General features: G+C 48.1%; 1 protein-coding gene across 1 annotated transcript in view; it reads right to left on the bottom strand.

Annotated features, from left to right (window-relative positions):
- ABLIM1 (actin binding LIM protein 1) overlaps window positions 1-14,452 on the bottom strand; it is a 375,358-nt gene that overhangs the window by 17,926 nt on the left and 342,980 nt on the right. The window contains exon 19 of the mRNA XM_073595843.1: window positions 10,682-10,746. Coding sequence (XP_073451944.1) covers window positions 10,682-10,746 — 65 coding nt within the window. The remainder of the gene's footprint in view (window positions 1-10,681; window positions 10,747-14,452) is intronic.

The following is a 14,452-nucleotide window of genomic DNA, read 5'->3' as shown; positions in this document are numbered from 1 at the left end:
TCCCCTTCAGAGTCCCCCTTACATGAGGGTCTGCATCAGAGTTCCCCCTTACATCAGGGTCCCCATCAGAATTCTCCCCTTACATAAGGGTCCCCCTAAGAGTTCTTCCTTATATCAGGGTCCCCATCAGAGTCTCCCTTAAATCAAGGTCTCCATCAGAGTTACCCCTTACGTCAGGGTCTCCATTAGAGTTCCCCTGTACATCAGGGTCCCCATCAGAATCCCCCCTTACATCAGGGTCTCCATCAGAGGCCCCCCTTACATCAGGGTCCCTATCAGAGTTCCCCCTTACATTAGGGTCTCCATTAGAGTTCCCCTGTACATCAGGGTCCCCATCAGAGTTCCCCCCTTACATCAGGGTCTCCATCAGAGTTTCCTCTTATATCAAGGTCTCCATCAGAATTCCCCTTACATCAGGGTCTCCATCAGAGTTCCCTCTTATATCAGGGTCCCCTTCAGAGTCCCCCTTACATCAGGGAACCCATCAGTCTCCTGCAGTGTATCTGACAGGTTCGTACGGGCAAGCAGATACACTGATAGGAAGAATCAATGGCCTACCATGGCGCTCCACAGCACCCTGGTAGTTAGTTGAGAACTACAAGCTGACAGCCACAAAGGATGTCAGGCTTGTAGTTCATCTGCACACATTGCTGTGTGAATGAATGACGTGGCCATGTTGGCAGAGCCCCGCGTGGCCACGCTAAGTTAAAAAACTGACAGCTAGTAACTTCTTCCCATACTGCTGTCACAGGGAGTGGAGTGGAGGGGGGAATCGGGCAGCTGCTACAGCATTGGGAACATGTTACATGTTACACCTTAAAAAATGGGTAGAACATGTAACATGTTCCCAAAAGTGAACTTATCCTTTAAAGTGTTACTAAACCCACAGCAGTAAAATCAGCCTGTATATGCAGCATAGCATACTCACTGTGGAACTTAAGGGGTTAATCCTCTGCATTGTGTAAAAAGGCTGTTTGATCCTGTATGCACAGGCAATAGCCAATCTGCACATGCTCAGTTGTGTCTTTTATGCTGGAGAGAACAGTTATTACAGTATACAGTATATAGACCAGTACTGAGAATAAGCAAGGTGTCAGATATCCCTCTGTGTGTGCATTCTGCTTTTCACAATTGCCTTGCAGGGATTACATGGGATGGGAGATAGTATGCTGGAGTTGCTTTCCTCCAGAAGCTGTTTAGCTCAATTATATGGGTACTCCATAATATTTGAAAATGCAGTACAGAAATCGTTATTTATGGTTCCTGACACTGTAGACATGAAGGCCTCATGCACACAGGATTTATTTTTTTCCTCCCCTGGACGCCTAGTGCATCATGGGCGGATGAACTATTTTCATATTACTGGGTTTAGTAACTTTAGGATGCCATAAACCATACTGCCGTTTGGTGATCCAGGGCCAAGGTTTGGGATCACTTGCTGAAATCTACATAACAAAGCTGAACTCCGGCCTTTTAGGTTTCTGTAAAGTCATGTCTCCCCTAACCATGGTAAAAATAGCGGTTTATGGAGGCGGTGAAGAAATGGGTCACACGGGACATTGATCGGAGCACACTGTGAGCTGACATTTCACAGGAAGGTCTGGCTGTCCTCATAGGATAGTTATAGCTTGTTAGTATAAATATTACATAAAAGTCAATGCAGATCCCATGTCTGCCTAATCACTGCTAATTGGCTACATTGTATCAATATGTAAACACTGAGACACGCTTCCTCCTCTGCCTCTTGTATAACGATCCCAGTTATTTACTCCTTCCTGTTAACCCCCAAAATGGGTTACAATGTGGCAGGTGGCATGGCTTCTGTATCTTGTGCAGTGGCGTTGCTATGGGGGTACGGCCCACACCTGGGTGACAGCCGCTGACGGGTGATACCGTCCCGAGGGCAGCGTCTAGGCGAGGGTCCCGGAGGCAGGGCTTTTTTTCAGCCAGAACATGCCAATCGCTCATTGAGCACTGGTGTCTGTCGGGGCACTGGGTCTGTACTGGGGGGAGGGGGGTATATACTGATGGAGGGGGGACTGTACTGAGGAAGGGGGCCTATACTGGGGGGGGGGAGTCTATACTGAGGTAGGTGGTCTGTACAGAGGGAGGGGGTCTATACTGATGGAGGGGGGTCTATACTGATGGAGGGGGGTCTATACTGATGGAGGGGGTCTGTACTGAGGTAGGTGGTCTGTACATAGGGAGGGGGTCTATACTGCGGAGGAGGGGTCTATACTGATGGAGGGGGTCTGTACTGAGGTAGGTGGTCTGTACAGAGGGAGGGGGTCTATACTGAGGGGGGCTGTACTTAGTGAAGGGGGGGGGGTCTGTACTGGAGGGGGGGGCTGTACTGAGGGGGGACTATAGTCGGTGGAGGTGGGTAACACCATGTTTTACTGCACCAGGTGACACCAACCCTAGTGACACCACTGATCTTGTGTGCTATGATCGGCTCTCACAGCAGTCACATAATGGGAAATCTGTCCCGCTGGCTCCCGCTCAGAAGCATTCAGCCTGTCTATGGTCTGCATTGTACATTGCAGTCAGCATAAGGTATATAGACCAGTCCTGAGAATAAGTAAGGTGACAGATACCCTCTCTGTATGTAGTCTGCTTTTCACAAATGGCTTGCAGGGATCAAAGAAGCTGCTAAAAAATGTGCCTAAAGCTGTGTTTTGTAAGCGCGTTTAGGCACGTCAAGCATATGGGCATTGATTTATTCCATTGGCCAGAATGTTAACCTATTCTGGACAATTTTAATGAATGATCACTCAAACGCTAAGCGTGTCTAGTGTTTGGGCACGTTTACCCCGCTCTTCAGCTCCCCTACTCAAAGCGCTGGTGGTGCGTTCTTTTTTTCTTCTAATATGTTTGGAAAGGCCTATGTGACCATGGACATATAGGGGTTCATTTACTAAAGGGAAAAAGACTGTGCACTTCCATCATCCAATCATGTGCAAGCAAAAATGCTGTTTTTTTAATTTAAATTTTCCTTGCATGTGATTGGGTATTCTTTGCAAAGTAAAGCTTTACCTCATCAGGGGGAAGGCCAGCTAACACAGGCAGAGTAGCCGACCTGCACATGCTCAGTTGTGTTTTTTATGCTGGAGAGAACAGTTACTTGTTCTCAGAGCTAGCCAGGTCACAAGTGGAAATCTCCTCCTTCCTGAACTCTCAGCACTGGAGAAACTCTGCAGTTTATCATGTAACCGTGGTATACAGATCACAAAAAGGTATATAGTAGCAGTATTTTAATTAAAAAATTAGATTTATAAGCTGTGGTCATTGGGGGGGGGGGGGGTGAACTATTTTCATATTACTGGGTTTAGTAACACTTTAAGTGGTGCACTTTAGGATGCCATAAACCATACTGCCATTTGGTGATCCAGGGCCAAGGTTTGGGATCACATGCTGAGATCTACATAACAAAGCTGAACTCCGGCCTTTTAGGTTTCTGTAAAGTCATGTCTCCCCTAACTCAGGGCTGTCTTAATGAGTGTGCACACCTGGGCACTGCCCAGGGGCCCCAGCTGCATGGGGGGCCCCTGCACTTTCTCCAAAGCAGCTGGTCCTTGAGCCCACGCTGCCCCAAAATTGGGGGCCCCATGATGGCACCGAGAGTGATGGATACACAGGAGAGGCAAGCTGACAGCGGTGCGCCGTGCTGTGCAGAACAATACCTATTATTTCACAGCCAGCAGGGAGGAGCAGGGCCGGAGCGCCAGTGATGCTCTGACCCCCTCCCCATGCAGCTTGAATGCTCAGGACTCGAAAGCTGCGGGGTAGGAGCTGGATTGTGAGCTGCTGAGTTGGTAGCACTGAGAGCCCATCTGTGGAAGTAGCATTGTGGATGGTATCATGGTGAGCCCAGCTGTCCAGCACTGTTTGCACCGAAGGGCTTGGAATGCCCGGAGGGTTGCTCCCTCCTCCGCACCTCCTTCTGCCTGCTTAAATGGTATAGGTGAGTCCAGTGCTGGAGGTGGGCCAAAAGTTTACATGCACTGTATCTCCACTGGAAAAGGGGGTACTACATAGATGGAATAATGGTGCTGGGGGATATCAAGGGTGTATTGGGGAAAAAAATGCTGAGGGGGGATCCGGGGTGTATAGGGAGTAGCAATGCTTGGATGGCTATAGTGCTAGAGATATCAGCGATGTAGAGAGGCCACAGTGTAGGGGTTATCAGGGATGTAGTGGGGTCACAATACAAGGGGTATCTTAAGTATATGGTAACAGTGCTGGGGGGAATATCTAGGGCAGGGATATGCAATTTGCGGACCTCCAGCTGTTGCAAAACTGCAAGTCCCATCATGCTTCTGCCTCTGGGTGTCATGGTTGTGGCTGTCTGAGTCATGCTATGCCTCATGGGACTTGTAGTTCTGCAGCTGGAGGTCCACAAATTGCACATCCCTGATCTAGGGTGTAGAGGGGTCAGAGTGCTGGGGGGATATCTGGGGTGTAAAGGGGTCAGAGTGCTGGGGGGATATCTGGGGTGTAGAGGGGTCAGAGGGCTGGGGGGATATCTGGGGTGTAGAGGGGTCAGAGTGCTGGGGGGATATCTGGGGTGTAGAGGGGTCAGAGTGCTGGGGCGATATCTGGGGTGTAAAGGGGTCAGAGTGCTGGGGGATATCTGGGGTGTAGAGGGGTCAGAGGGCTGGGGGGATATCTGGGGTGTAGAGGGGTCAGAGGGCTGGGGGATATCTGGGGTGTAGAGGGGTCAGAGGGCTGGGGGGATATCTGGGATGTAGAGGGGTCAGAGGGCTGGGGGATATCTGGGGTGTAGAGGGGTCAGAGGGCTGGGGGGATATCTGGGGTGTAGAGGGGTCAGAGGGCTGGGGGATATCTGGGATGTAGAGGGATCAGAGGGATGGGGGGATATCTGGGGTGTAGAGGGGTCAGAGGGCTGGGGTGATATCTGGGGTGTAGAGGGGTCAGAGGGCTGGGGTGATATCTGGGGTGTAGAGGGGTCAGTGGGCTGGGGTGATATCTGGGGTGTAGAGGGGTCAGTGGGCTGGGGGAATATCTGGGGTGTAGAGGGGTCAGAGGGCTGGGGGGATATCTGGGATGTAGAGGGGTCAGAGTACTGGGGGGGATATCTGGGGTGTAGAGGGGTCAGAGTGCTGGGGAGGCATCAATCTAGCAGATATATTATATGCACAGGACAGATTTGTTACTTTATGTATGTAGTATTTTACCACTGTTTCTTTGCTGTACAGAATGATTGTTCATGTAGTTAATGCGCTCCACCCAAAAGGGGAAAGTCCGCTTGTCTGCCTCCTACCTACTTGATGTCTGTTTACTTGCGCTGTCTCCATTGTAGGGGCCCCGGAGCATTACTTTGCCCAGGGGCCCATGATGCTATTAAGACGGCCCTGCCCTAACCATGGTAAAAATAGTGGTTTATGGAGGCGGTGAAGAAATGGGTCACACGGACATTGATCGGAGCACACTGTGAGCAGACATTTCACAGGAAGGTCTGGCTGTCCTCATAGGATAGTTATAGCTTGTTAGTATAAATATAACATAAATATTACATAAAAGTCAATGCAGATCCCATGTCTGCCTAATCATTGCTAATTGGCTACATTGTATCAATATGTAAACACTGAGACACGCTTCCTCCTCTGCCTCTTGTATAATGATCCCAGTCATTTACCCCTTCCTGTTAGCCCCCAAAGTGGGTTGCAATGCCCAGCAGGTGGCGTGGCTTCTGTATCTTGTGCAGTGGCATTGCTATGGGGGTACCCACACCTGGGTGACAGCCGCTGACGGGTGATACCGTCCCAAGGGCAGCGTCTAGGCGAGGGTCCCAGAGGCAGGGCTTTTTTCAGCCAGAACATGCCAATCGCTCATTGACTGCTGGTGTCTGTCGGGGCTGTAGAGAGGCCACAATGTAGGGGTTATCAGGGATGTAGTGGGGTCACAATACAAGGGGTATCTTAAGTATATGGTAACAGTGCTGGGGGGGAATATCTAGTGCAGGGATATGCAATTAGCGGACCTCCAGCTGTTGCAAAACTACAAGTCCCATTATGCTTCTGCCTCTGGGTGTCATGGTTGTGGCTGTCTGAGTCATGCTATGCCTCATGGGACTTGTAGTTCTGCAGCTGGAGGTCCACTAATTGCACATCCCTGATCTAGGGTGTAGAGGGGTCAGAGTGCTGGGGTAATATCTGGGGTGTAAAGGGGTCAGAGTGCTGGGGGGATATTTGGAGTGTAGAGGGGTCAGAGTGCTGGGGGGATATCTGGGGTGTAGAGGGGTCAGAGTGCTGAGCGGATATCTGGGGTGTAGAGGGGTCAGAGTGCTGAGGGGATATCTGGGGTGTAGAGGGGTCAGAGGGCTGGGGGGATATCTGGGGTGTAGAGGGGTCAGAGGGCTGGGGGGATATCTGGGGTGTAGAGGGGTCAGAGGGCTGGGGGGATATCTGGGGTGAAGAGGGGTCAGAGGGCTGGGGGGATATCTGGGGTGTAGAGGGGTCAGAGGGCTGGGGGGATATCTGGGGTGTAGAGGGGTCAGAGGGCTGGGGGGATATCTGGGATGTAGAGGGGTCAGAGGGCTGGGGGGATATCTGGGGTGTAGAGGGGTCAGAGGGCTGGGGGGATATCTGGGGTGTAGAGGGGTCAGAGGGCTGGGGTGATATATTGGATGTAGAGGGGTCAGAGTACCGAGGGGGATATCTGGGATGTAGAGGGGTCAGAGTGCTGGGGGGATATCTGGGGTGTAGAGGGGGTCAGAGTGCTGGAGTGATATCTGTGGTGTAGAGGGGTCAGTGGGCTGGGGGAATATCTGGGGTGTAGAGGGGTCAGAGGGCTGGGAGGATATCTGGGATGTAGAGGGGTCAGAGTACCGGGGGGATATCTGGGATGTAGAGGGGTCAGAGTACCGGGGGATATCTGGGATGTAGAGGGGTCAGAGGGCTGGGGGGATATCTGGGATGTAGAGGGGTCAGAGGGATGGGGGATATCTGGGGTGTAGAGGGGTCAGAGGGCTGGGGGGATATCTGGGGTGTAGAGGGGTCAGAGGGATGGGAGAGATCTGGGGTGTAGAGGGGTCAGAGGGCTGGGGGGATATATCGGATGTAGAGGGGTCAGAGTACCGGGGGGATATCTGGGGTGTAGAGGGGTCAGAGGGCTGGGGTGATATATCGGATGTAGAGGGGTCAGAGTACCGGGGGGATATCTGGGATGTAGAGGGGTCAGAGTGCTGGGGGGATATCTGGGGTGTAGAGGGGTCAGTGGGCTGGGGGAATATCTGGGGTGTAGAGGGGTCAGAGGGCTGGGAGGATATCTGGGATGTAGAGGGGTCAGAGTACAGGGGGGATATCTGGGATGTAGAGGGGTCAGAGTGCTGGGGGGATATCTGGGGTGTAGAGGGGTCAGTGGGCTGGGGGAATATCTGGGGTGTAGAGGGGTCAGAGGGCTGGGAGGATATCTGGGATGTAGAGGGGTCAGAGTACCGGGGGGATATCTGAGATGTAGAGGGGTCAGAGTGCTGGGGGAATAACTAGGGTGTAGAGGGGTCAGAGTACTGGGGGGGGGGGTATCTGGGGTGTAGAGGGGTAAGAGTGCTGGAGTGATATCTGGGGTGTACAGGGGTCAGTGGGCTGGGGGGATATCTGGGGTGTAGAGGGGTCAGAGGGCTGGGGGGATATCTGGGATGTAGAGGGGTCAGAGTACCGGGGGGATATCTGGGGTGTAGAGGGGTCAGAGTACTGGGGGGGATATCTGGGGTGTAGAGGGGTCAGAGTGCTGGGGAGGCATCAATCTAGCAGATATATTATATGCACAGGACAGATTTGTTACTTTATGTATGTAGTATTTTACCACTGTTTCTTTGCTGTACAGAATGATTGTTCATGTAGTTAATGCGCTCCACCCAAAAGGGGAAAGTCCGCTTGTCTGCCTCCTACCTACTTGATGTCTGTTTACTTGCGCTGTCTCCATTGTAGGGGCCCCAGAGCATTACTTTGCCCAGGGGCCCATGATGCTATTAAGACGGCCCTGCCCTAACCATGGTAAAAATAGCGGTTTATGGAGGCGGTGAAGAAATGGGTCACACGGACATTGATCGGAGCACACTGTGAGCTGACATTTCACAGGAAGGTCTGGCTGTCCTCATAGGATAGTTATAGCTTGTTAGTATAAATATTACATAAATATTACATAAAAGTCAATGCAGATCCCATGCCTGCCTAATCACTGCTAATTAGCTACATTGTATCAATATGTAAACACTGAGAAACGCTTCCTCCTCTGCCCCTTGTAAAATGATTGCAGTCATTTACCCCTTCATGTCAGCCCCCCAAAGTGGGTTGCAATGCCCAGTAGGTGGCGTGGCTTCTGTATCTTGTGCAGTGGCATTGCTATGGGGGTGCGGCCCACACCTGGGTGACAGCCGCAGACGGGTGATACCATCCCAAGGGCGGCGTCTAGGCGAGGGTCCATTGTACATTGCAGTCAGCATACAGTATATAGACCAGCACTGAGAATTAGCAAGGTGACAGATATCCCTCTGTGTATGCAGTCTGCTTTTCACAATTGGTTTGCAGGGATCACAGAAGCTGTTTTGCCCAATTATATTGGTACTCCATAATATTTCAGAGTGCAGTATAGAAATTGTTATTTATGGTTCCTGACACAGGATTTTTTTTCCCTCCCCTGGACGCCTTTGGAAAAAGCAGCTAAAAAATGTGCCTAAAGCCGCGTTTTGTAAGCGCGTTTAGGCGTGTCAAGCATATGGGCGTTCATGTATTCCATTGGCCAGATTATTAATTTATTCTGGCCAATTTCAATGAATGATCACTCAACCACTAAGCGCGTCTAGTGTTTAGGCACGTTTACACGCTTTTAGGCGTTTATCTATTCAGCTCCTCTACTCAACGCGCTGGTGTTGCGTTCTTTTTTTCTTCTAATATGCTTGGAAACGCCTATGTGTCCATGGACACATAGAGGTTGATTTACTAATAGGAAAAAGACTGTGCACTTTGCAAAGTGTAGTTGCTTCAGAGCTTAGTAAACTCTGCTGACTTCCATCATCCAATCATGTGCATGCAAAAATGTTTTTTTTTAAGAAATTTCCCTGCACCTGATTGGGTATTCTTTGCAAAGTGAAGCTTTACCTCATTTACTAAGCTCTGGAGCAACTGCTCTTGTAGAGGGCAAATGCACTTTGCAAAGTGCACAATCTATTTGCCTTTAGTAAATCAACCCCATAGGCTAATATAGAGGTGCGTTTACAGGCAGAAAAAAAGATAATGCCAAACGCCTGTAAAAGTGGCGATTTTTACGCCCTGTGTGCACGAGGCCTTAATCAAAACAGAGATCAGGTGCTGATACCTTCCTGGTTGTCCTCAGTCCTAGTCTGCAGTTTCAGACTGCAGAAAGGCAGAATATAAACAATGCAATGTTTACACTGGTTTGCATTTATGATATCCAACCTCAAAGCACAGGGAAAGAGAAGGCAGAGCTAAATGGTTATACTTCCAAGCCTGCTATCTGTGGCTAAAAAAACGGGCGGTAAACATGAAATACCATTATGTCCATGATATTTATAATTTGAATAGGTAAAGTGCCGACTTCTCAAAAACAGGGCTTTGTTAACCACTTCAATACTGCCCCCCCGCCCCCCCCCCCCCCCTGCCCAGACCAATTTTCAGCTTTCAGCGCTGTCACATTTTGAATGACAATTGCGCGTCATGTAACCCAAACTAAATTTTTATCATTATTTTCCCACAAATAGAGCTGTCTTATGGTGGTATTTGATCACCACTGTTTTTTTTTTTTGCGCTACAAATAAAAAAAGACCGAAAATTAAAAAAAAAACATTGTGTTTGTTTCTGTTACAAAACTTTGTAAATAAGTAAGTTTTCTCCTTCACTGACGGGCACTGATGAGGCAGTACTGATTGGCATTGATGGGCACTGATGATGAGGCACTTGCATGCAGCACTGATGGGCACTAATAAGTGGCACTGATAAGCAGCACCGATGGGCACAGAAAGGTGGCACTGATAGGCAGCACTGATTGCACTGATAGGCAGCATTGATGGGCACTGACAGATGGCACTGATAGGTGGCACTGGTGGACGCTTATGGGCACTGATAGGCAGCAGTGATGGGCACTTATAGGCACTGATGGGCGGCATTGATAGATGGCACTGTTAGGCAGCACTGATCAGGAGGCACTGGCAGGCTTAACTTATGGGCACCGAGTGCGATCCCTATTGGGCACTGATTGGAATACCTGGTGGTCTTGGGTGGGCATCCCTGGTGGTTCTGGGTGGGCATCCTCGATGGGTCTGCACTGATAATCAATGCGCTGACCCCTGTCAGGAGCGCAGCCAATCAGCTCTCCTCTACTCGCGCCTGTCGGTACGAGTGGAGGAAAAGCTGATAAACAGCTCTTCCTATTTACACTATGATCATCTGTGATTGGACACCGCTGATCACATGGTAAACAGCCTACATCAGAGGCTCTTTACCAAGATTGGAGATGCGGTGTGTCACTGACACACTACATCACCAATAGCCGTGCTAGCGGCTTATCCTGCTGGACGTCATATGACGCCCAATCAAGATAACTGAACCACTTTCCGGCCGTTATTCTGCATACGGCGGGCGGGGAGTGGTTAGGTAAACTATTATGAAACATGCAAACTATTCACATGAATTCTTCTTACCCGATGGAGGCCGTTCCGACCATACCCTGGAAGAGAGGACGTCTTGGATACATCGGTGTGGAGAGCTGCGGTGAGAATCATTAATCTTAAGTATTTGTGAGTCATCTTTTGTGCAGAAAATGTTAAAAAAAAAAAATTTTGTAAACAAAAAAGTTATCCGTAAAACAACTTTTCAATAAAAAATTAACAAGAGCATTAACATTTTTGGAATAAATAAAAAAAAGTTTTTGTAGAACATTGAGGGTAGAGGGGGAGAGCTGCAATGTCTCATAATGCCTTGGTATAAATTCCATGTATCAGCATATCAGTCCAAGTATATCACATTCACCTGGACTTGGTCTATAATGTTGAAGACGATTCAGAGTTATTCATGCCACTTCTTCAGTTCTAATGAGTGTCAGGAGGATACCCCAACATTTATATCCACACAGAGGTAGCACAGACACCTTCATCCAATCACCATGGAATGTGTAGATGTTGATTGTCCAAGAACAGGTTGTACAATCAATATCTATAACAGGGGTATTGCATTAAAATTCACGGAGGTCCAATCAGCAAAATTTTCATCCAGTAGCGGTCAGAATCTCATATTTGTCTTATTACTCAGCCCCCCTTCACATCACAGCCCCCATTCGAATCATAGTCCCACATTTATATCACAGCCCAATCTTTTACAACACATCCCTCTTTACAATACAGTGCCCCCCTTTACATCACAGTGCCCCCTTCACATAGCGGTCCACTCTTTGCATAAGGCAACCCACCTTATCAGCACAGCTCCCCTTCCTTTACATCAGTATGCTTGTTTCTCCCCCTCCCATCCTACCTTTCTTAGCAGATAGCGGGAGGTGCTATCAGTCTGGATGGATGGCGACAGCTTCCCAATTTCTTCTGTTAACAAGTTTGTGATTGGTGTCCAGGACAGCCCCTACGTCGTAGCAACCAACCGGCCGCTTGTTGACTCGAAAAGTGGAGCAGCTCCCGCTCTAGATGCAGACCGGTGGTGCATCTAGATAGTGCGGCAGTGGTGGTCTGAATAGGACTGTCACTCGGTCCGTGTCCGTACCGTGGTCCGCCATTTAGAGATGCCTAATCTACAAGAACCCTTCTTGTTGTTGGACAATGTTGATTGATGTTGAAGGTGTTTTGTAGCTTTTCCAAGCCACGTCTTTAGTTCTAATGAGTGTCAGGAAGATACCCCAACATTTCCACACAGGTAATGCCATCACCTTCATCCAAGTTACATAATCCCATCCTTGGTGTCAGGAAGCCTGCACATGTGTTGATCTTTCCAGTCAGATGGTTGAAGGTGTAAATTGTTCTCAAAATTCCAGGTTCAGAGAAGTTAAAGTGATTGTAAACGATCACCTTGTAAAACAACCCATTCAGTTTAAAATAGGAATGAAAGGCAAAACATTTGTGTATAGATCTAAAAATGCATTATAAATACCTTTTCCCCCCCCTTTTTTTATAAGAGATCACATTCCCTTTCGTCCCATCTGCATAAGAGATGGGGGGAGGAGAAGCAGTAGCACACTGACCTTCCTAGTGAATGGCTGTGCAGCAGGGGCATTTCAGAACAAGTCTGATCATTGGAGAAGAGTACACCGAGTTCCCAGCACAGCTAGAGAACTGACTGCGGTGTGCTCTCCTGCTTAGTATGGTCAGTTTTTAATATGAAAACAGAGGGACTGGCAGGTACACCAGGGATTTCACAGTAAGGAAGCAATACAAAGAGAACAGGACACTTTCTAATACAAGTACATGGTACAGCAGACACATATCAGAAATATGAAGTGTTGGGGTAACAAACAGTTTAAAGCGGCAGTAAACACAAAACTTGTGAAAAGCAGTACAGCCCTTACAAAATAGTTTTGTCTCCCATTCCGCCCTATGAATTACTCCCCTCCATGTTTTCTTTTGGGTTTTTTTTTTTTGCTTATTTTTGGTTCACAGCTTCCCAGTCAAAGCCTGCCCCAATTCAATTGATGTCTTCTGCATCTATGCTGGAGTTTACTTCCGCCCATTCCGACTGTGCTGCCCGAAGTCTTGCGCATGTGCAATGACTATTAGCCAAGCCTCATTTTCGTTCCGGAATTACTATGGAAACACATCCTGGCATCTTGCTTGTCCAGTGATCGGCACCGATGTTTACACCCCTATTAACATAGAAAGTCACATGGGGTGATTGAGGAAGTTATGAATGGGCATGTACTCTCGCGGGATTGCAACGCAATGCCACTGAGAGTGAATGATGTGGGCACAGCACAGTACAGAAAGGAGTAACGGCACAGAGAGCGTGCCGTCAATCAGGAAAACAATGTGCACGCTGGTGACTTTGTTGGATTGAAGATCGCTCTTTTTACACAGAACGGCACAGGTTAGAAGTATAAAGGAAAAAAAACCCCACCATGTACATCACTTATTAACCACTTAAGGACTGGAAGATTTTCCCCTTAATGACCAGGCCATTTTTTGCGATATGGCACTGCGTCAATTTAACTGACAATTGCGCGGTCGTGCAACACTGTAACCAAACAAAATTGACGTCCTTTTTTCCCCACAAATAGAGCTTTCTTTTGGTGGTATTTGATCACCTCTGCGTTTTTTAGTTTTTGCATTAGAAACAAAAAGACCGACAATTTTGAAAAGAAAAAAACAATATTTTTTACTTTTTGCTATAATAAATATCCCCAGATTAAAAAAAAAAAAACAAAAAAAATGAATTTCTTCATCAGTTTAGGCCGATATGTGTTCTTCTACGTATTTTTGGTAAAAAAAACATGCAATAAGCGTATATTGATTGGTTTGCGCAAAAGTTATAGCGTCTACAAAATAGGGGATAGATTTATGGCATTTTTAATATTATTAATTTTTTTACTAGTAAAGGTAGTGATGATTTTAGCGGGACTGCGACATTGCAACGGACAGATCGGACACTTTTTTGAGACCATTGTCATTTATACAGCGTTCGGAGCTATAAAAATGCACAGATTACTGTGTAAATGTCACTGGTTGGGAAGGGGTTAACATTAGGGGGCGATGAAGGGATTAAATGTGTTCCCTCGTGAGTGTTTCTAACTGTGGGGGGATGGGACTGACTGGAGGAGGAGACATATCGCTGTTTTTAATTACTAGGAACAGCAGATCTGTCTCTTCTCTCCTATCAGAACGAGGATTTGTGTTTACATACACAAATCCCCATTCTGGCTTTCGTGACCCGCGACCGCAGATGGCGGGCGGCAATCACGCCTGCTAGCCATGCGCATTGGGTCTCCCACTTTGCAGCTATGGCTCTTAAAGGAGCCGACGTACGGGTACCTCAATTAGCGGGAATGAACCACTTTGCCGAAGTATATGTGCGTGAGCAAGTATAATAGTTGAGTTTACTACCACTTTAATACTGGGGTATGCTCTTGACACTCATTAGATTGCAGAAGTGGCTTGGATAAATTACGAAAGTCTTCAACATTAAAGAACAAGTCCAGCTCAATGTGAATAACTACTACTAGATACACTACATTGCCAAAAGTATTGGGACACCTGCCTTTACACGCACATGAAGTTTAATGGCATCCCAGTCTTAGTCTGTAGGGTTCAATATTGAGCTGGCCCACCCTTTGCAGCTATAACAGCTTCAACTCTTCTGGGAAGGCTGTCCACAAGGTTTTGGAATGTGTCTATGGAAATGTTTGACCATTCTCCCAGAAGCGCATTTGTGAGGTCAGGTACTGATGTGGATGAGAAGACCTGGCTTGCAGTCTCCACTCT

The sequence above is a fragment of the Aquarana catesbeiana genome, linkage group LG08 (genome assembly GCF_042186555.1).
Source record: "Aquarana catesbeiana isolate 2022-GZ linkage group LG08, ASM4218655v1, whole genome shotgun sequence".
Taxonomy (NCBI): Eukaryota; Metazoa; Chordata; class Amphibia; order Anura; family Ranidae; genus Aquarana; species Aquarana catesbeiana.
Note: the sequence above shows the minus strand (reverse complement) of the source record. Positions and strands in the feature narration are given on the sequence as shown.